This window comes from Archocentrus centrarchus, chromosome 1, assembly GCF_007364275.1.
Source record: "Archocentrus centrarchus isolate MPI-CPG fArcCen1 chromosome 1, fArcCen1, whole genome shotgun sequence".
Taxonomy (NCBI): domain Eukaryota; kingdom Metazoa; phylum Chordata; class Actinopteri; order Cichliformes; family Cichlidae; genus Archocentrus; species Archocentrus centrarchus.
Window position 1 is genome coordinate 21,522,682 of NC_044346.1, and position 18,544 is coordinate 21,541,225.

Sequence of the window (18,544 nt, forward strand, 5' to 3'; positions counted from 1 at the left end):
GAGATCAATATACAAGATCACAAGTGCAACAGAAGAGTTTTCTTCTTATGTTGTAAATTATCTCAGAAATTACATCAAATCCCAGATAGATATTAATGAAGAAGCAAACTGACTGAGTATACTCACATGGGATCCGTAACAGAAGAGGTCTATTCCTAGTTCATACCCCATGCCATAGTCACACTCATCATTAGCAAACTGAACAAATGTTATCATCTCCTGGACCGGTCCAAAAGCTTTGACGCGTTCGTCATCATTCCGTGCTTCAGCAATGGCTTTACAGATCTTCTTGAGACCAGCTTGGACACGGGAGAAGAAACAAATTTGTTATGAAAAAAAAAAAAATTAATCTCTGCAATCTGTGCAAGGGATTATTTTGCCAGAAGCTAAAAATACCATCCATATCAAGATTTGTTCACCTCATCAATTAATAAAAAACAAATAAATGAGAAAAGTGTTAAAAAGAACTTAAAATGTGCGCGCTCACCATCTGTTTCTGGCAGTTCCCTGTATCCAACATCATTCTTGTCTACAGGTACAACAATGCCCGCACCATGGAAAGTCTTTGTGACCACCTATGGTGTGTAAAGGGTTTCTTATTGTCAAGCGTCAACTTGGAATACAACAGTTTTGTTCAGTTCTATACATTTGGTGCTTTTTAAGTAGTATCACTGTAGCATTTTAGAATGGCATGTTAAACGTGGGGCTGCTTTTATTTTCCCGGACAGTGAGACTCATGAATGAGCAACAGGACACAGTATGAGCATGTGAGAAACAGGATGTATGCATACTGGAGTTAGATGAGATGGCACTGTAGCCACAAAAAACATCTAGTTTGTACAAGGTGACTCTATAGCAAAAAATTACCAAGACCTCACTTTTTATTCCTAATATAAAGTTGTGGTAAATTCCATCCTGTGTGAATCTCATGTTATTGCATTGCAGTGTACCACTGCTGCTTATCGCTAGTTTTAACTCTTAGTTTTAAGTGTGTATTTTACCTTCTTGTCTCTCTGCTTCATGCCTTTGGTCTTCTGCTCTAGAGAAAAGCCCAGAGTCTCTGCCTTGTCTCTCAGCTTTGCCTCCAAGCTTTCCAACATATCATCCCCTGGTTTCTTACTGCCTCTCTCTTTCCTCTTCCTGAGCAGATACAAGCTGATGGAAACACAAATAGCAAATTACAAGATGAAAAGAAAAAAAGAGGACAGAACATTTTAATGCAGTAATGTTCCTCCACTCCCACATGTGAAGTCAAAAGCAGCAAAGATATGAGGGCAGAAAAAGTAAGGATGTCAGTCGCCCAATTTGACCATTTATCTCGGCAAGCATTAAGTTACTGATGGAGTTGTGAGTGGCTAACAAACTCCAATCAACCATGTTAAAACCACCTCCCTAATACTCTGTAGTTCTCCCTTGTGTTGAGTTACAGAATTGACAGGTCAGAGTCATCAAGGGATGGACTTGACATAAGACATTAGAAGGTGTTTTGTGGTATCAGACATCGACTTCATTTAAGTCCTGTAAGCCTCCATGCACTGGACTCATTTCAACACATTCCACAGATGCTCAATCAGACAGAGGTGTAGGCACTCTGGAGAGCAACTTAGCACCGTAAAGCTTTTGTCATACTCCTTAAAACATTCCTGAACTCGAACGGCACTCAGTAGAGCACATACCTTCAAATTTTCTACATGCAAACTCTATGCTCTCAAAATTTAGCCAATTGTCCCTCATACCACCCCCAACAACTCCAGAATTTTTCATCAAAATCCATTCATAATTTTCAGAGTTATCCTGCTAACGGGCAAACAGACAGACCAGTGCGATCAAAAACATAACCTCCCTCCACCTTTAGATGGGCGAGGTAACAATCTTTGCAATGAAGTATGGTGCATTATCCTACTAATGGAGACCACTGCCATCAGGAAATGCTGCTCCCATGAAAGGGTATTTGTGGTTTGCAAGTTTAGGTAGGTGATATGCATCAAAATAACATCCACATAAAAGCACTTGTAGTAATGGACAGGGTTCAGAGAGGGTACCCTGCAGTTACAAAGCCCCAAACACAACAAGATGCTATGTACTGATGGTTCTTATAACTTTCCAATATAGCTGACACTAAGGTCTTCAGCAATTTTATTTACTAATTAGCTTCAGAGCGCAAAAAACAGTATTTGCTCCTCATGCTTTGGGGGCAAGACCCCATTTCCCTTTCACCATTTGTCCTTCCTTGGATCATTTTTAGTTGATTAAACACTACACACCTGTAACTCTGCACGTAACCTGGCATTTTAAAGTCGCTCCATTACAGTTATTTAGACATCACAATTTGGCCTCATGAAAGTGGATCAGATCTTTACACTTGCTTACACGGCTCATCTGCCACCTTATGCATCCCACATCTAACAGGTGACATTGTCGCAAGAAAATATATTTACAAAAATTGATAATATAATGAAACATTTATTGAAAAAAAGAAAGAAATGGACAGTTGATTTTGAAATGTAATAACTGATTGTGTGTGAATGAATTTTTGCTGGTTAACACTCACTGCACTGCAGCAAACACATTGTTCCCGATCTGTGTTATAGTACAGCCCTTCTTGGCTTCATTTTCTCCAACAAATGAAGGAAGGGAGTCTGGAGTATCTCTGGTGGAACAATTATATTCAGTAAAAAATAAAATCAGAATCACCCATGCTTACTTACATATAGCAACCACTCTTCATATTATCATTTCACACATCCCCCACTGTTTTCTTTCACATTAGCTGGGAGAGTAACTGTTTGAGGCAATCTCTGGTGGAAGCTGCAAGATTCTAATAAAAGCAAATCATCACACGTTTTAGATGTTGTGTTCTTTACCTGTAGTAACCAATGTGATGCTGGCTGTCCTCACACCCTATAAGTATGGTCTGAAACTCTGGTGGATCATAAAAATATCGCCAATGAAGGTGGAAGTTAGGCTGGGGATTGTTGGAGGTTTTGTGAGCTCCTGCCAAAATATCAAATGGTCCAACCAGCTGCAATCCCAGTGAGTCTTTCAGAGAACCTACAGAGAGTTAAAATATTGATACAGAAACCAGCTGACAGTGGCAACATTTAAGTGCAAATTATTGATGAAATAAATTTATGTTGACAGACTGTGTTATAGTACATTTTTAACTGCTAAAAATAAAATATGCTCATAAAAATAAGGGAGCACTTAAATCACATCAGATCTTGATGAATTAAATATTCAGCTTGAAAATCTTTACTGATATACATTGTGTAATCTGCTGAGAAACCAAAATCAACAACGCTTTGAGAGCTGAATTCAAACTCACACCAAAAATCAAAGTTAAAATTGTTCCAAGTGTTCCCTTAATTTTTGAGCAGTATATTTAACTTTTTATAGACTAAATGGTCACTGACTGTTAGCTGCTGTACTCTGCAGCGTGTACATTACCACTGACTGCAGCACACCAACATCTGCAGATGATTACTGCTTGACAATTACTGCTTGTCCAGTACTGGAAAATATAAACTCATTATCTCACAAATGAAACTTACATGATGTCTGGTTTTGAGGTTGTTTTCCTCAAATGTGACTCTACTGTTAACACCCAATGTAGATAAAGCTTCCGCTTGTTAAGTAAATCTCGGAAGGCTAGCTGCCACACTGGCAGATAACAGTTTCTACAGTGCTTTGGTGTCATTTCCAAGGGTGATGCTTCTGTCTTCTACTGTGTTATCTTTTTCACACATTCATTACTGACCCTACCCATAAATTCAAAAATATTAATGAATTAACAAAGAGTAACCAATCCAGAGGCAGAGCACAGTCTTTGCAGAATGCAGGGTAACCATGGATTGTGCACAGAAGAAGATGAATGTTAGAAAGTGAGTATGATGAAGAGGTTTGAATTCATTCTAATGGTGAAGCATCTAATAGCTTACAAAAGCTTCAAACTTACTTCAGGGTTTGATCTTGAAGCACATTTTACAGCAGATATAGAGTAAAACTTTACTCTTGAGTTGTATTCAGCCTTGAACTCTTTAAACACTGACTGACACGTCAAAACATTTTTGCTTTATATGTTGCCTCTTCTTTAACTTTGTATTAGATTGAAATACTGATCTAGTTTTGATCCATCTAGTTTTTTTTCCTTTTTAGTTTTAAGATCATACCGCGGGGGTTTTCAGGGCAAAGCTCATTGCAGAATTCCCAGAAATGGTACAGATCTTCTGGCATTTGAAAACTGTACAGCTGCACCATCTCGTCACGTTGCTCCGATTTCACTCCTGCCAGTGGCACATTGTTGGATTCTTCAATTCGGGCTTTCTTCACCTCTCCATTGTCTGTGCTTCTCTCCTAAAGAAATTAAAGTCAGGAGAACATATTATATATATATATATATATATATATATATATATATATATATATATATATATATATATATATATATATATATATGTGTACATACACGCACACACAATATTACATTACATCAAGCCTCAAATAATTAATTTTAATACAACTGGTTCACAAAAAACTGTATATACTTTATAAACCACCCAATCAGTGACTACCTGTAAAGGTTAATCGAAACATCTCTAAATAATTATAGAATATCATAGTCCTTACAGAAGTAGGCCAGTGTTTACTGCAGGTTTGCTGTATGAGAATTAACGACCTGGCAGCTGTAGTTACTGTACAATAAGTAAAGCTGTGTTCATTGCTCTGCACTCTGTACCCTGCAGAGGCGTGTACAGTTAGTTGCGTGCAACCTTAGCAAACCGATGTTATGGGGCAAATTATTGGTGTTTATTTGATGAACCCACGAATCAAATGAAGACACCCAGAGTGTGCCTGCTTAAGCCAGACTAGAAAAACATTAAGTGGGAACGAGGTACGAACATTTCTTAGCTAACATAAACGCCCAGTTATGAGCCAGTGCTTCCCATCTGAGCAAAGTCAACGAATCCAACCAGGTGTGTACTGTGAGCATCGCTGAACAGGCTGCTTTGTGGGACCAGCCTGCAGAGCTGCTGCCATGTTGTCGGTCAGAGGGCTAAACACTTCTTCCCACTGAGTTTAACAGCAGCTGCTTTGCTGCACATACAGCCCCACAGTTCGTTTGGCAAAAGTACTATTTTAAACGCATATTTCTGCACCAAACACAGATGATCAAAACAAAGTGAATTTACCTGAACAGATTTGGGTTTTCTTTTTGCGCGCCCTGTCATTTTACTCCTCTTGTCTCTCCGTTGAAGTCTTCTTCTGTAAGTCGACGTCGGCAGCAACTACGCTGTGTTTAAGGACATTAGTGCCACCCACAGGCCCGGAATGCAAACGCCTATTCCCCCACCCCAAAACCCAGGTAATAACATAATAGTCCTGTAATAGACCTTCCATACACTCCCCGGCCACTTTGTTAGGTACACCTTGCCCCTTTTTGCCTTCAGAACTGCCGTCTTCGTGGCATAGATTCACAGTACTGGAAACATTCTTTAGAGATTTTGGTCCATTTTGACATGATAGCATCACAGTTGCTGCAGATTTATCAGGTGTGCATCTGTGATAGGAATTCCTTCCCTGTTTTTCCACATCCCAAATGTGCTCTGTTGGGTTGAGATCTGGTGTGAGATAATTTGAGCTTTGTGTCGTGTCTCATTATCCAGCTGGAAGTAACCAGGGTAATGTTGGTCCGACCCAGCTAATACTGGGTTGGACCACCTTTTGCATTCAGAGCTGCCTTAATTCTTTATGACTGATTTTAACAAGGTACTGAAACATTTCTGTAATGTGATTGATTGATTAGAAATTACATTGATCAGCATTTGAACAGGTGTACCTACCTGTAGCATGATGTTTACTTTGATTACACAAGCATTATGTAGGAGCAGGTAATGGATAATAGGTACTGATTAGTAAATAACTGGAAATGAATAACTTGAGCTCATTATTATACTACAGTATATTTCTAACTAACTAGGCAGCCCATGCTCTTTCTCTTGAAAATACTTTCTTCAAAGATATAACACATTTTGGGGTCAACTTGAAAGAAAGGCAGTGAGGTCAGAGGTCAAATGTGACATGATATTTGGATGCAAACTATAATGTGATATTTAGAATCCCCATATACCAGTATAATTTCCTAAATGTATCCAATACAAACACAGGGAGTAGAATTTTAAGCATTATTTTTAAAGATAAAAGACATTTTATGAAAGTTTGAACTTATTTGACTGTGAAGAAGAGGGCAGAGGTCCAAAGTAATGTGATATTTAGAATCCCCATATATCAGTCACTATACGCCTATATGTTGCCAGTCCAAACAATCCATCCATCCATCCATCCATTCGCTTCCGCTTATCCTGGTCAGGGTCGCGGGGGGGCTGGAGCCTATCCCAGCTGTCACAGGGCGAGAGGCAGGGTACACCCTGAACAGGTCGCCAGCCTGTCACAGGGCCAACACAGAGAGGCGAACAACCTTACACACTCACATTCACACCTATGGGCAATTTTAGAATAGCCAATTAACCTAACCCCAGTAAGTGCATGTCTTTGGAATGTGGGAGGAAACCGGAGTACCCGGAGGAAACCCACGCAAGCACGGGGAGAACATGCAAACTCCACACAGAGAGAGGGAGAGGCCTGGGCCAAGGTGGAATCGAACCCAGGCCTTCCAGATGGTATTCCATCTGTGAGGCAACAGCGCTAACCACTGCGCCACCGTCCAAACAATGACAAAGGAAAAAACATATATTTAAATAACTATATAGCATTGACCTTTCAGATCAATCTATTGGCCTTAAAGGAGAGGTCAGAGGTCAAATGTGACATGATATTTTAAATCTTTTTACAGTACTTTCTATATGTTGACAGTACACACCACACTTACACGAATCATAGGTTCTAAGTTATAAGGCTTCTTGATCAATAAATGATTAAGTTGACCTTGAAGACCTCGGTGAATGTAAGCCAAATATTAATGTGTTGTTAACATGACCCCACTCTACACCCTGACAAAGTTTGATCAGAACTCATTCAAAACTTTCCGAGTTATCACGTTTAGAGAACAGAGTAACACGCACACATGCACACATTACCAAACACATAACTTCCTTGGCAGGGGTAATAAAGTGCGTTGTGTTGCACATTTGAAACTGTTCGCTGTGATAAACATGTATACAGGTCGACCTTAACACCTTTCAGGATCACATGCTATAGTTGTGTAAAATCATACTGAATAATACAGACCAGCCATGCATACTTTTTCCGTTTATTGTCAAAAAGTTATCTGGATTATACAGGAGGTTTGTAACAATAATTTAACATATTACGCTGCATAATGTTTTAAAAACATATGCTGTAAAATGTGTGGTGAACAATAGCTTTCCCTTTATTGTTCTGTTTCAAATAGCGGAAATAACATTTCTTATGAACAGTTTTGCTCATTTTCAGATAAGCTAGGAACTCTGAGACTTGAATGTGAACAATTAATAGCATTAGCACAGAGGCAAAATGCTCCACAGAACCATTATGGAAACAAAATCAGATCAAATTAAATAAATATGGAGATTTCAGTAGTCTAATAAAATAAATAGTTGATTAAAAGTTTCACAAATTTGATTGTGCTACTGATGACTGTACTAATTTGACAGTATGTGGAAGGGATATTCTTAAATATCTTAGTATTTATACAGTTGCAAATCTGGATCCAGGGCTTACAAAATCCAGTGTAGCACAATACAAATACACACAGATACGGTGCGGGAAAAAAATCTAATTCATTTCTCTGACTTTCACAGCTTCACTGCCAAGGAGACAAATCAATGTGGGATCAATGTGAAAGCAGAGCAGGTCATCCCCTAACTAGAAGGTCAGTTGAAGCCTCAGCTTCTCAGTTCTGCATGTTGAACTGTACTCCCAAATCCTGCCTCTAATATATTGGTGTCATAGCAAAAACACTATATATAGAATAAAAGCCCTGTGTGAATGTGGCTTGTAGGCTAAAGTGCTTCCAGAGGCTGATAAGATTCGAAACATCACTATATAAATGCATTTCATTTACCATAATATATGTGGCACAATATCCTTTAAGTTATTTGGGACATAACTGCAGGAATAATTATAACTATCAGGGCCACTGTATAACCCAGTAACTAATTTAGTCATCACAGTTCTGATGTGTGAGCACCGGGTCAGTGTGTAGTTAGAAGAATGAAGAGACAACACATGAGCAAGCTTCCTTTTTGCTTCCACGTGTCTTCATCTCCTCTTCAGTCCTCTGTCTGTGTCTCGCCCTTAATGTCTTCATGTGTCGCCAGGGCTATAATACTATTTTCATTGTTTTCTTTTTCTTGTTCATCAGCAAGTTGCAGCCAATTTTCTCTGTTCTTCTTGCACCCATTGAGCAGTGGAGAGCAGGAGTCAAACAGTCTTGATACAGTCTGAGGATGACAAAGACAGAGACGGGATGGTTGACAGAGTAGTGGAAATTACAACTGAACTTAAGGGAATAGGACGACAATGAAGACAATATTGTGGTGAATAATATCAAGACACATGCATGTATGTAGCATATATAGTTATCTACGCGCATTCACAATACCAAAAGTAATAACACACCTTGTAGAGAGGATAGCAGACTTCATCAATGTATTCAACCTGCATATATGGCAGTCGAGTGCTGTTTTCTCTGTTCATTATGTCCTAGTGAAAAGTAAGCATAAAGTGGAGGTTAGAATAGCAATCACAGGATAAGATCAGATCCAAGTGCAAAAAAAAATAAAAATGCAGCACTTTAATATGAATATTTCTTCCAGGTTAATTTAATCCACAGCCTTGCAAGCTACATTAAATTTAAATGTAACTGAATGGGGAAAAACATGCCTCATAAACACAGTACATGACAGGATTGATAAACCTGTATATATTTTAAGATATTATTATTTTTGGAATAATGTAGCTGGTGAGGGAGTACTGGTTTATGAAAATCCATTGTTGGCTCTGTATAAATAAAATAAGAAATACCCTTTGAGCTACAGTGACAAAAGGATTAAGACGTTACCCCCAGAGGACATAGTAGTGTGTGTGTTTGGGTAGCTGTGTGTATTTTTGCAAAGAACAGTCTTTGGCACCATGGTACTGTAATAAGGCTGGGTGGATCCAGTTTTAGAGCAACAAGAAGTAGGACAACAACATGCCTGAAGGGCTTTTAAACTTACAAAATAATTGGATTCCTATTGTATGATGAAAAAAAAATACTGATTTCAATTCATTGAGGATTTATGTGTGTACACTTTCTCATCGCTGTGTGACTTCCACTCAGCATTTTAAGACTCCTTAGTGCACTATAAATCCTGCAAGCTCAACTTACAATGGGTTTAATTTTGAACTCTTCCCTCTCTTTGTCCCCCTGTGCAAAGAACTCCATGGCAACCAGACTGGCAATCTGTTAGGAGGAAGAGCGAGGTTAAGGTTGAAATGAAAAAGGACTGCGAGATGAAGCATGAAGTGTTTTATTTTTCATTTAGAAGTGTTTTGTGAGACCTACTCTTTTTTGTTCAGGCCAAGGCTTTGTGATAGCAGAGAGGTCACTAGCTGTCATCAGCATTGACCTGTGGGGTAAAGTAAAAGCTTGCAAGACAGCTCCTTCCCTCGCTTCATTGTGCACAGCAACATAATATGTCCCTGATTCTAATTTCTGTGATTCTCACCTGAGCAAATCTCTTTGTTTCTCACTCTTCCAGCTCACTCCGCTTTTTTTAGTAAGAGAAAAGAACTCTCGTCGTCTTCTAAAAAATAAAAAAAAAGAGTCACAAGAAACAAGGGTTAAAACAGGACTGACATAATACTTGACCTACAGCTTCTTTGACATTTTTAATATTTCAGACGTACTCCATGTAGACGGTCAGGTCAGTGGCAAGGATTGCCCTTTTGATTATGTGTAGTAGAGCTTTGTGCTCTTCAGCAGACAGACCACTGAGAATCTGACTCCCCTGGAAGACGGCGGGAGAGAGAAAGTAAGTCAAGTAAAGACTCCAACTTTGTGATCAGCAGATACATGAAAAGATGGAGCAAAACAAACATTAAAGACACAGATGAACATGCTAATGTGTGCATACAGTGATAACTTAGAGACTGAAAAAAAGGGATTTCTTGCAGAAACATCTTACAGTGTTATTTAGGATGAAGACACACAGGTTGTAGTGGTGGTTCTCAAGAGAGGAGTGTCCATACAACTGAGCTAAAGGCTGATGTGTCCTGAGAGAGAGAGAGAGAGAGAAAGAAAGAAAGAAAGAAAGAAAGAAAGAAAGAAAGAAATAATATGGACTGAATATAAGAAGGCAGTGACTGATAACTGATAAAATAACACAATAAATACAAATCAAAAGAAATACACAGTCATGTCTCGATAATTTCGAGTAAAAACAAATAGTGGAGTAAATGTGAGAGATGAAGAAGCAATGTTTACCTTTCTATAAAGGAATTATTGACTCCTCTGTGATCAACATCATGATTCAGAGTGGCTATCATCAATGCTAAGATCTCCAAACGGGAAAAAATGTTCTGAAATACAGAAACAGAAACAAATAAATGGTGAGAGAAACAGGTAAAGATAATGAAAAAAATAATTTTCCTGCATCTCTACATGACAGATTTTAAATACTGAAACGAGACAGAGCTGAAGACAACAACCTGATGTCTGCAAAGCTAAGTTCGATGTTTTTCAGTCTTTTTTTAAAATTATATAAATGAATGCTTTACAGACAAAACAATGTTAAAATAAAAATAACCATCATTATTTACGTATCTATAACCCCTAATAAAATTGCACTGTTATACTGCAAATTCCATGTGCTATAGAAAATTAAGAGAAAGTTTGTAGCAATAGATAGATCATGTGCTCATCATCCACAAGCTCGTCAAGTGTCCATAGTGAACATTCTTAACAGATTGTAAGATAAAGGACCAATCCAATCATTATTGGCATTGAAGTAAAATACATATGGCATTCTGAAGAAAATGTTCTAGTAAGCAAATTTTATCCTTTAAGTTTTTACATGAAATAAAAATCCCCAAAAGGCTCAAATGAAGACAAAATGAGACAACTCAGATAATTCTTTTTTTTTTTTTGGCATTTTTGGTCACAGCGGCTATTATCAGCAGTGGAGGGAGACAGGAAATGGGGGCAAGATACAAGGGAAGACATGTGGGCAAATTGGCAACAGGCCGGGACTCAAACCCACGCCATCCGCACCGCACCGCGGCATATGTATGTGGTTGCCGGCTTCACCACTAAGCCTCCCAGGCCTGCCCTTATCTTCATCACTGGACCAGAGAAAGATTTGAGAAATTAATAAAAACCTAATAGCAACGAATCAATAAACACTAATGTTACCGAACCTGTTTTTGTTAGTGTCGTTATTTTTTTCCCTTTTTCTCACACATTCTTTTTATGCCATTTAATGACTGTTAATTAACATAAAAAGATTATGGATATGCATGGATGCACATGAGTATATGTAAGGGCATTTTTGACTCTATTATTTAAATAATCTCTCAGAAAAAAAAGAAAAAAAAGTGTATAAGATGATAAAATGTTAGATGGTAATGTGATTATTTATCTTAACAAAAACCGAATAAAAAATTCTACTATTCTATGTTTGATGCAGCAGAAATGAAGCACAACAAATTTTAGCCATACTAGTGCTAGACGGACTCTTCACTGAATGTCCCATGCTTGGCAATCTCCAAAATATAAGAGATACAAATATATAACAGAGACCAGCAGGGTGGCAGTGGTAATAAAAATCCTAAAACACTCATTTGTGTTCCACAGGACAGATGATATGAGAGAAAAGGATCAAACATGGAGAAAGTGTATTGTCAAGTAGTTTCTGCGTTTCCAAATTCTGAAAAACTACAACCCACAAACGTATCCAGCGTGTAAAGTGATGGCATATTAAAGTAGAAATGATTAGCTCCATAGCACTATAACAGAAATTATTCAGGGAAACAGAGAGAGAGGTGCTAAAAGGTGAATGAATGTTAGAAGTCACTTCAGTTGAGATGTCGGCATGTGTCTGATCGTCACAGACAGCCTTTAAGAGGTTTTGCAGAGATCTATAAATAATCCTCTTCCAAATAATTAAGAGTGCTTAGTACGGAGGAACAATCCTGCCGGTCCTCAAATGACTCCGCCCAACACTCTTGAACAGAGGAAACTCCGGAAGCATTACGCAAATGTCACTATAGACAGTCACGTGGATGTTGCGTGGAATGGATTGCCAACAAAATGCTAAACACTAACCTGGAGTTGGCCTGTGGACATGAGCATTGCAAACATGCTTTGAGCAGTGCTCACTGCATGGTGCCAGTTGTGATAGGGAACGTTGTTCCTGTAGCCACGTTTCACAGTCAGGACCCACTGGCAAAGACTCTGAATAGATGACATAACGTAAAGGAAGTAAATAAGAGAAGCAGTGGATCTTTATGGTATTAGTTTGTCAGTGAAATTCCTCTAACTCAAACAGACTTAATGAACTACACATTGTTAAATGTAAGTTAATAATATAAACACTATATCCATTATCAGCTCATCTGCTCCACTCTCATCCATCCCTTTTCCTCCATTGTGGTGCCCGTTTTTGTACCTTATTTTCATGTACTTGCAATGAAAAGACTGGTGCCAGTGCCAAAAAGCTGGACCACCACAGAACCACAAGTTTCTCAGTCTAAATTATCAGTAGCTACACGATGGGATTATACCAAGAAATTCATAGATAATTTGCAGATGTAGCTTGCAGATTTTGCAGACTTACTCTCACCAAAATGTCCAAAATGTCTTCACCCCCCTTTCAAAATGGAACACCCTGTAATGTTTAGCTGTTAAACCTTTTAAAATCTGGACTTGTTTAAAAGGCACTAATCCAGAACTGGCTCCATACCAGCACCAGCACCAGCACCGGCACTATCCTGATAGAAAAGTGCTCAAGGAAGCATGCTTGGTTTTCTCAGTTTGCTTATGAAGACAGATTTAAAGTGACTAATTTTAGCTGAATAAGTATGAAAAAAAAAACCCCAAACTTTTAGTGTAGTTTCATAAAAACAACAACAAAACAAACAGAATGTCCTCATTTATATGATTAAAAAATAATGCTACTATTATCAGCTGTTGCAGTGAAACTTTATTAATAGAAAGTGAGTTACCTTGTAATCTATGTTAAAATCTTGCACCAAATTGAGATCCAGGAACATACGAATGGTGGCTTGTGTGGTCACATCTTCTGGCAGGCCGAAACCAGAGAAATGGAAGTCGAGAATATGCAGTGATTCAGCAGAAGGAATAGTGGCCTCCTGAAAACGCCCCCAATAAAAGAAATTGAAACATATTCTTTAATTATGGGCACAGAATGTTCAGTTATACACACACACACACACACACACACACACACACACACACACACACACACACACACACACACACACACACACACACACAAAATAAATCTTGATTTCTCAATTTTAGTTCACCTGACAGTGCAAACACAGACCCATCTAGATTTAACATAGGTGAAGAGGTTACCATAACCTTTGCACTCACACACAGTGATAGCAGCTGATCAAGAGCTTTAAGTTGTTAGAGCATTAGCTGTAAAATAGCATTAAACCCTGTTTATCTGGTCTCTTGGAACAAAGCAGGGGTGGATTCTATGACTGCTGCCACAGCGATTAAAAAAAAGAGTGCAACAGAAAGAACATGGTGCATGAAAGGAAAGGGAACAAATGTGTGTGCTCCTATTTTCTAATAAATCACTATTTACATATATGGTGTCACACTGTAACAAGGCTGAAGAAAGATTCACCTGCAATGCCTGGATTTCCTGCTCTGCTGCAGTGATGTGGTAGGCAAGGACCTGCACGATCACATTAAACAAACATGGAAACAAAACTTTAAGATTTGCAAATGTATGAATAATTCTTCCGACTCTCTTCTAAAGATTTGGGCAACATACTCATTTGGTAAGATAGTGTTCTCACCTCCTGTGTGACCTCTATGCTGGCCCTCCTCTCTTCAGTGATCTGGACAGCCTGAGCATACTGTAGAGCCAGGCCACAGTACACTGCCAGGTCTTCCAGGAGGCGCTCATCATATCGGTTAAAGGGTTCCATTTCATCTGAGTCTCTGCTTTGCTTGTTCATCAGCTGGCACACGGCTAAATGACAATAAAAGCAAACGGTAAATGGACTGGTTCTTGTATAGCATTTTTCTACTCTACTTGAGTACTCAAAGTGCTTTATGCAAGATGCCTCATTCATACAAGCACTTCTTTCTATGTCTATGTGCTTTCTATCAAACATTCATACTCTGATGGTTGCATCGGAGGGAAATTTAGGGTTCAGTATCTTGCCCAAGGATACTTTGGCATGCAGTCTGGAGCAGGCAAGGATCAAACCACCAACCTTCTGATTAGTACATGACCTGAGTTACAGCCACCCAAAAGACAGACAGTTGTGCAGTATGAAGGCAAAGTTCTTCTAATTATCTTCTGTTTTTAGCACATTGCCTAGTTGTTTTTCGTGGTAAAGCTGGGGCGGTAAGACCAGGCAAAAAAAAAAAAAAACATGGTAAACATGGTTAACTGGACTGAAAATGGAGCCAATTTTATAAAATCTTGTTTGCAATGGAACAGCTTGTTCAGTCACGAGCCTTCTCAGACCAGATTATATGAGCAGTATGAAGTAGTATAAAGGCTACACAGGAAGTAAGACATGGGAATACAAAGGATTCCAGCTGTGAGAGCACAATTTGAATCATCTATGAAACCATGAGTGATTATTGTCTTAAAGGAGTGGAGGGGTTTACACATTTGTCTTGCAAGCAAAAGATTCCTGGTTTTACCCAGGGAGGAGACAGAAATTGCTCTGGAAACGCATCCAGTGTAAAAAATCTGCCAAATTAAACATGCAGAGCTACCACTTGTGAGTAAGGGAGCAGCCCAAACTAGTTTTTGTTTTTTTTTTTTTAAGTAAAAGAGGTTTATATACTGTACTGTGCTTCATTTGCGCTTGTCTGATGGGAAAGTTTTGTTTCCAAATTCTGACCCTTTTTCCCTTGCAAGACAGACAATGATTATCACCATTCAAGAAAGGAACTCACCGATAACATTTTCAGATCTCTCGTTTCTAACAGGGCAGCAGATGAGACTCCTTTTTGATTCCTCAGAGCTCTTCGACATATTAAGTGTTTCCATAGACGTCAGGGTTCGAAAGGCATACGATGGATCTATATCCCTGATGTCATGCTCCCTGAAAAATGATGATCTCAAATTACAGAAAGAAAACCCACTGTTTTTTTCTTTAAAGTAAATCAACAGCAAAGACCTGTAAAGTTTGCAGACAATACCTTCTGTAGATCTGGCAGGTTGAGCCGAGCTCCTCACACTCCAAATGTATAACTCTTGAGAATGAAATCTGTAATAAAACCACCAAAAAAGGAAAAAAGAAATTAAAAAAAAAAAAACAACAAAATTTTGTGTAATTTGTGTATTACTAAAAAATACTGTAATTGATTCTAAACAAGCAAACAAACAAAAGTGAATCAAACAGGATGGTGTACCTTTTGTTTAGTGTCTGAAGTTTGCTCGCTGGGGATGAAGATGGTGCAGTACTGAGCGCGTGTGAAGGGCATGATGGTGGCCGCCATCTTACTCACCATAACTTCAAAGGAATGGTGCTCCTTTGACAATACCTGTGCCATCTCTATCAAAGCCTGGCGCGCACACACACACACACACACACACACACACACACACACACACACACACACACACAGATACGTATGAAGATATTACATATAGACACTCATACATTACTAGGAACAAATAGATTTTAAACTGTTCTTTGTTTTTACCTGACTGCGTTTAGCCTCCTGTCTCGCACTTTCATACAGCTGGACGTTATCCAGGACCATTCCCAACACATCCATGTGATTTGACAGCACCTGAAAACAAATTAAAACTCAGATTTTTTTTTGGCGGTAAGCATTAAAATAAGACAAATATCTGACATAATAAATCATGTATCACAGAAAAAAACTCTATAGTAATCCCCCAAACCCTCACCTTTTCATCCATGTTTGTAAAAACAGAAAGTGACCCATCACAATCATTTTTTTTGTTGATCATTACCAGTACACCTACCACCTGTTCAGAAAAAAAGAAAAAAATTTTTTTTATTGTCATGCAGTTCCTATTAAAACCTCTGTTATGATGGACACTATCCCACAGGACTCTGCACATCCATAGGACTCTGAGTGTGCAAACCAATATACATAAAATATAACAAATTATTTTTATAAATTGTGGTGATTGTACCTCTCCCCTGTGGTTGCTGATGGGAACACTCAGAACAGTCCTGATCTTTGATGCTTGATCACTATCTGAGTTGAATCTGGGATCCTGTTGAGACAAATAAGAAAAAATAAGTGCAAAGAAGACGATCATTTATTAATGCTTACTTAACAGTACAGTAACATGTTTTGAACATATCCTATCCCACAACTGTCTGTGGTATATCTTTATGGGTAGCAACAGACTTTAACATCTTAACAAATTTTACTCTCTTCATACTCCTGTATCCTTGAGATACCTGGTCAGCACTGTTCTTAGCTACATCTGACCAAGAATACCCACATTTCTCAGGATTCTCAGGATTATTAGGGACAACCCATCCACACCCATGCTGACTGGGTTTACCTGGTGTCCAACTCTGCCAGGCACACATTCCTAATCACATTACTTGTAAGGACACGAAGAGCTGCTGTGAACACCACCTGTAAGCCTTTTAGTGAGCTTTTGTGGGTGTGTATGTGTGGGTGTGCGCAAGGAAAGGACTGTAATCCGAGGTTTATCACTGGAAGCAGTCCCTAAAAGGATTAAAAGAAACTGCGTCATCGGGGATTCCCTGACAGGCTTCCACGCTCCTTGAACCAACCCTGTCGCCATCTCAAAACAGACTTTAAGGAATTGGGTGACTTATTAAACACAGTCCTCATTCTTGATTTTAGGTTCCTTGCCTGTGCCCCAGAACATGTGAGTTAAGCTTAAATGCACAGTCATGCCATTTACAACATTTACCTCAGATGCATCTCTCAGATTTATTGGTGAACCTGTAGCCAGAACGCATCCCATGATACCCTTCACCAGTTCCAGATGAGCATGGCTGTACAGACTGCCCTCATTCAATTGCCCCAGTGATGTTAGGGCTATCACCTCCTCCAAATTACTCCTTCCACCACAGTCTTTCCGTACGAGAGAGAGGGAACCACCCTCAGCTCCCAGCAGCTCTCCAGCATGGATGACAGCCCCCTGGCAGAGCTCTGCTAAAGAATCCACCCAGCGTAGGCCTTCTCCCAGGAGCCCCGTCATCCAAGGGCAGCCATCACCATGGCCACATGTTATGGCATTTGTAGCAGTGGGTAACAAAAACTGTGGAGAGTGGTGCACGTTCGGGGAACAGGGGCAAATGTAAGAAGGTTGCTGGCAGGGAGAAAACTGGAAATGAGAACAGCGAGGTAAGCAGGGAGAGCAAGGGGAAAGGCTGTCTTTAACATCTGGATTCAAGTGATCCATCCATTCAGGGACACTGAGATTTGAAGCAAGGGGTTTGAGCCTGTCTGTTAAAGTCGAAATGTTCAGGTCTGGGCTTTTCAGTGGGGAAGAATTTCTTCGATAAGGAGCCTTCATCAGCAGGTCAGAATGGTCAGAGCTGCTCCTTGGAAACCTTGACATTAGTGAGGACATCTCTGTCTGCGGACAACTGGCCCTGAAATCACAGATTACATGACTTACTTGCTATAAAAGCAAAACTAAAATGACTTCAAAGTACTTAAAATTATTATTAAGTGCATATGTGAAAAAATAATTTTATGTATTGCAACTTATATTGTCATTAACAATATAATAAAGTGTACACCTTTACAAGCGTCTTATTGTCTAATTGCACGTTATAAATGTAAGTAATCTGAGTCTCAGCTGAAACGGTGGAAGTATGAAATGTTAACACTTACGCTGAAGCTCTGCGTAAAAAGTATGCCTTTGTGAAGTCGGAGTGGTCATCCAACCACGCTTCCTCTTGGTAGTTTCTCGTACCGTCTCCAAACTTCCTGCTACGCGTCCTGCACCGCGGGCTCCACAGTGGGGAGAAGAACCAACCCGTGCTTTGCAACATCGGCGGGTCGCTCACGATTTCCCTGCGGACTGACCCTGCGCCAGCGTCAGAAGATGCCCCGGGTGTCATGCTGCCAGACTCCATGGACTCCAGCGCTTCAGAGTGAAGGCAGGGCATCCCCTCGCTCAGGTAAATCGAGAAAAGGTCGGGTAAACTCAGTTTTCACGCCCAGTGAGCTGTGTAGGAGAAACGCCTCAAATGTGAGGAGGCAGAAAGTAAAGCAGACTAACGACTTAACAGAGAGCCCGTGGAAAGGATTGCATCAAGTTAATCCCTCGTCCTTTATTTAGCCAAGCTCCGTTAAAGGGACCCGATTTAA

General features: G+C 39.4%; 2 protein-coding genes across 3 annotated transcripts in view; both read right to left on the reverse strand.

Moving 5' to 3' along the window:
• Positions 1 to 5,296, reverse strand: part of hpf1 (histone PARylation factor 1) — a 5,895-nt gene extending 599 nt beyond the window's left edge. For both annotated transcript variants that reach the window (XM_030736830.1, XM_030736821.1), the window contains exons 1-7: positions 5,190 to 5,296; positions 4,170 to 4,353; positions 2,865 to 3,051; positions 2,552 to 2,650; positions 1,002 to 1,155; positions 488 to 575; positions 127 to 299 (exon numbers count right to left, since the gene is read on the reverse strand). In XM_030736830.1, coding sequence (XP_030592690.1) covers positions 127 to 299; positions 488 to 575; positions 1,002 to 1,155; positions 2,552 to 2,650; positions 2,865 to 3,051; positions 4,170 to 4,353; positions 5,190 to 5,228 — 924 coding nt within the window. In that variant the 5' untranslated portion in view covers positions 5,229 to 5,296. The remainder of the gene's footprint in view (positions 1 to 126; positions 300 to 487; positions 576 to 1,001; positions 1,156 to 2,551; positions 2,651 to 2,864; positions 3,052 to 4,169; positions 4,354 to 5,189) is intronic.
• Positions 5,297 to 7,253: 1,957 nt separating this feature from the next.
• Positions 7,254 to 18,423, reverse strand: pde5aa (phosphodiesterase 5A, cGMP-specific, a). Its single transcript, XM_030743379.1, has 20 exons — positions 18,065 to 18,423; positions 17,133 to 17,820; positions 16,371 to 16,454; positions 16,119 to 16,199; positions 15,908 to 15,997; positions 15,614 to 15,766; positions 15,401 to 15,468; positions 15,155 to 15,303; positions 14,035 to 14,210; positions 13,860 to 13,910; positions 13,204 to 13,350; positions 12,305 to 12,433; positions 10,466 to 10,560; positions 10,167 to 10,254; positions 9,889 to 9,989; positions 9,708 to 9,785; positions 9,545 to 9,608; positions 9,368 to 9,442; positions 8,617 to 8,700; positions 7,254 to 8,438 (listed from the first exon to the last, which is right to left on the reverse strand). Exons 1-20 carry the CDS (start codon positions 18,340 to 18,342, stop codon positions 8,268 to 8,270), a joined length of 2,850 nt encoding a protein of 949 aa, XP_030599239.1. The 5' UTR covers positions 18,343 to 18,423; the 3' UTR covers positions 7,254 to 8,267.
• Positions 18,424 to 18,544: the final 121 nt, after the last annotated feature.

What these genes read in the sequence shown, in the direction of transcription:
- pde5aa (XM_030743379.1), bottom strand. Translation starts at nt 18,342, where the DNA reads ATGCCCTGCCTTCACTCTGAAGCGCTGGAGTCCATGGAGTCTGGCAGC. An exon ending in TTTTTACGCAGAGCTTCAGC is followed by an intron (nt 17,821 to 18,064) that starts GTAAGTGTTAAC and finishes CTGTGATTTCAG; the next exon opens with GGCCAGTTGTCCGCAGACAG. An exon ending in CTTCAGACACTAAACAAAAG is followed by an intron (nt 15,469 to 15,613) that starts GTACACCATCCT and finishes GTTTTATTACAG; the next exon opens with ATTTCATTCTCAAGAGTTAT.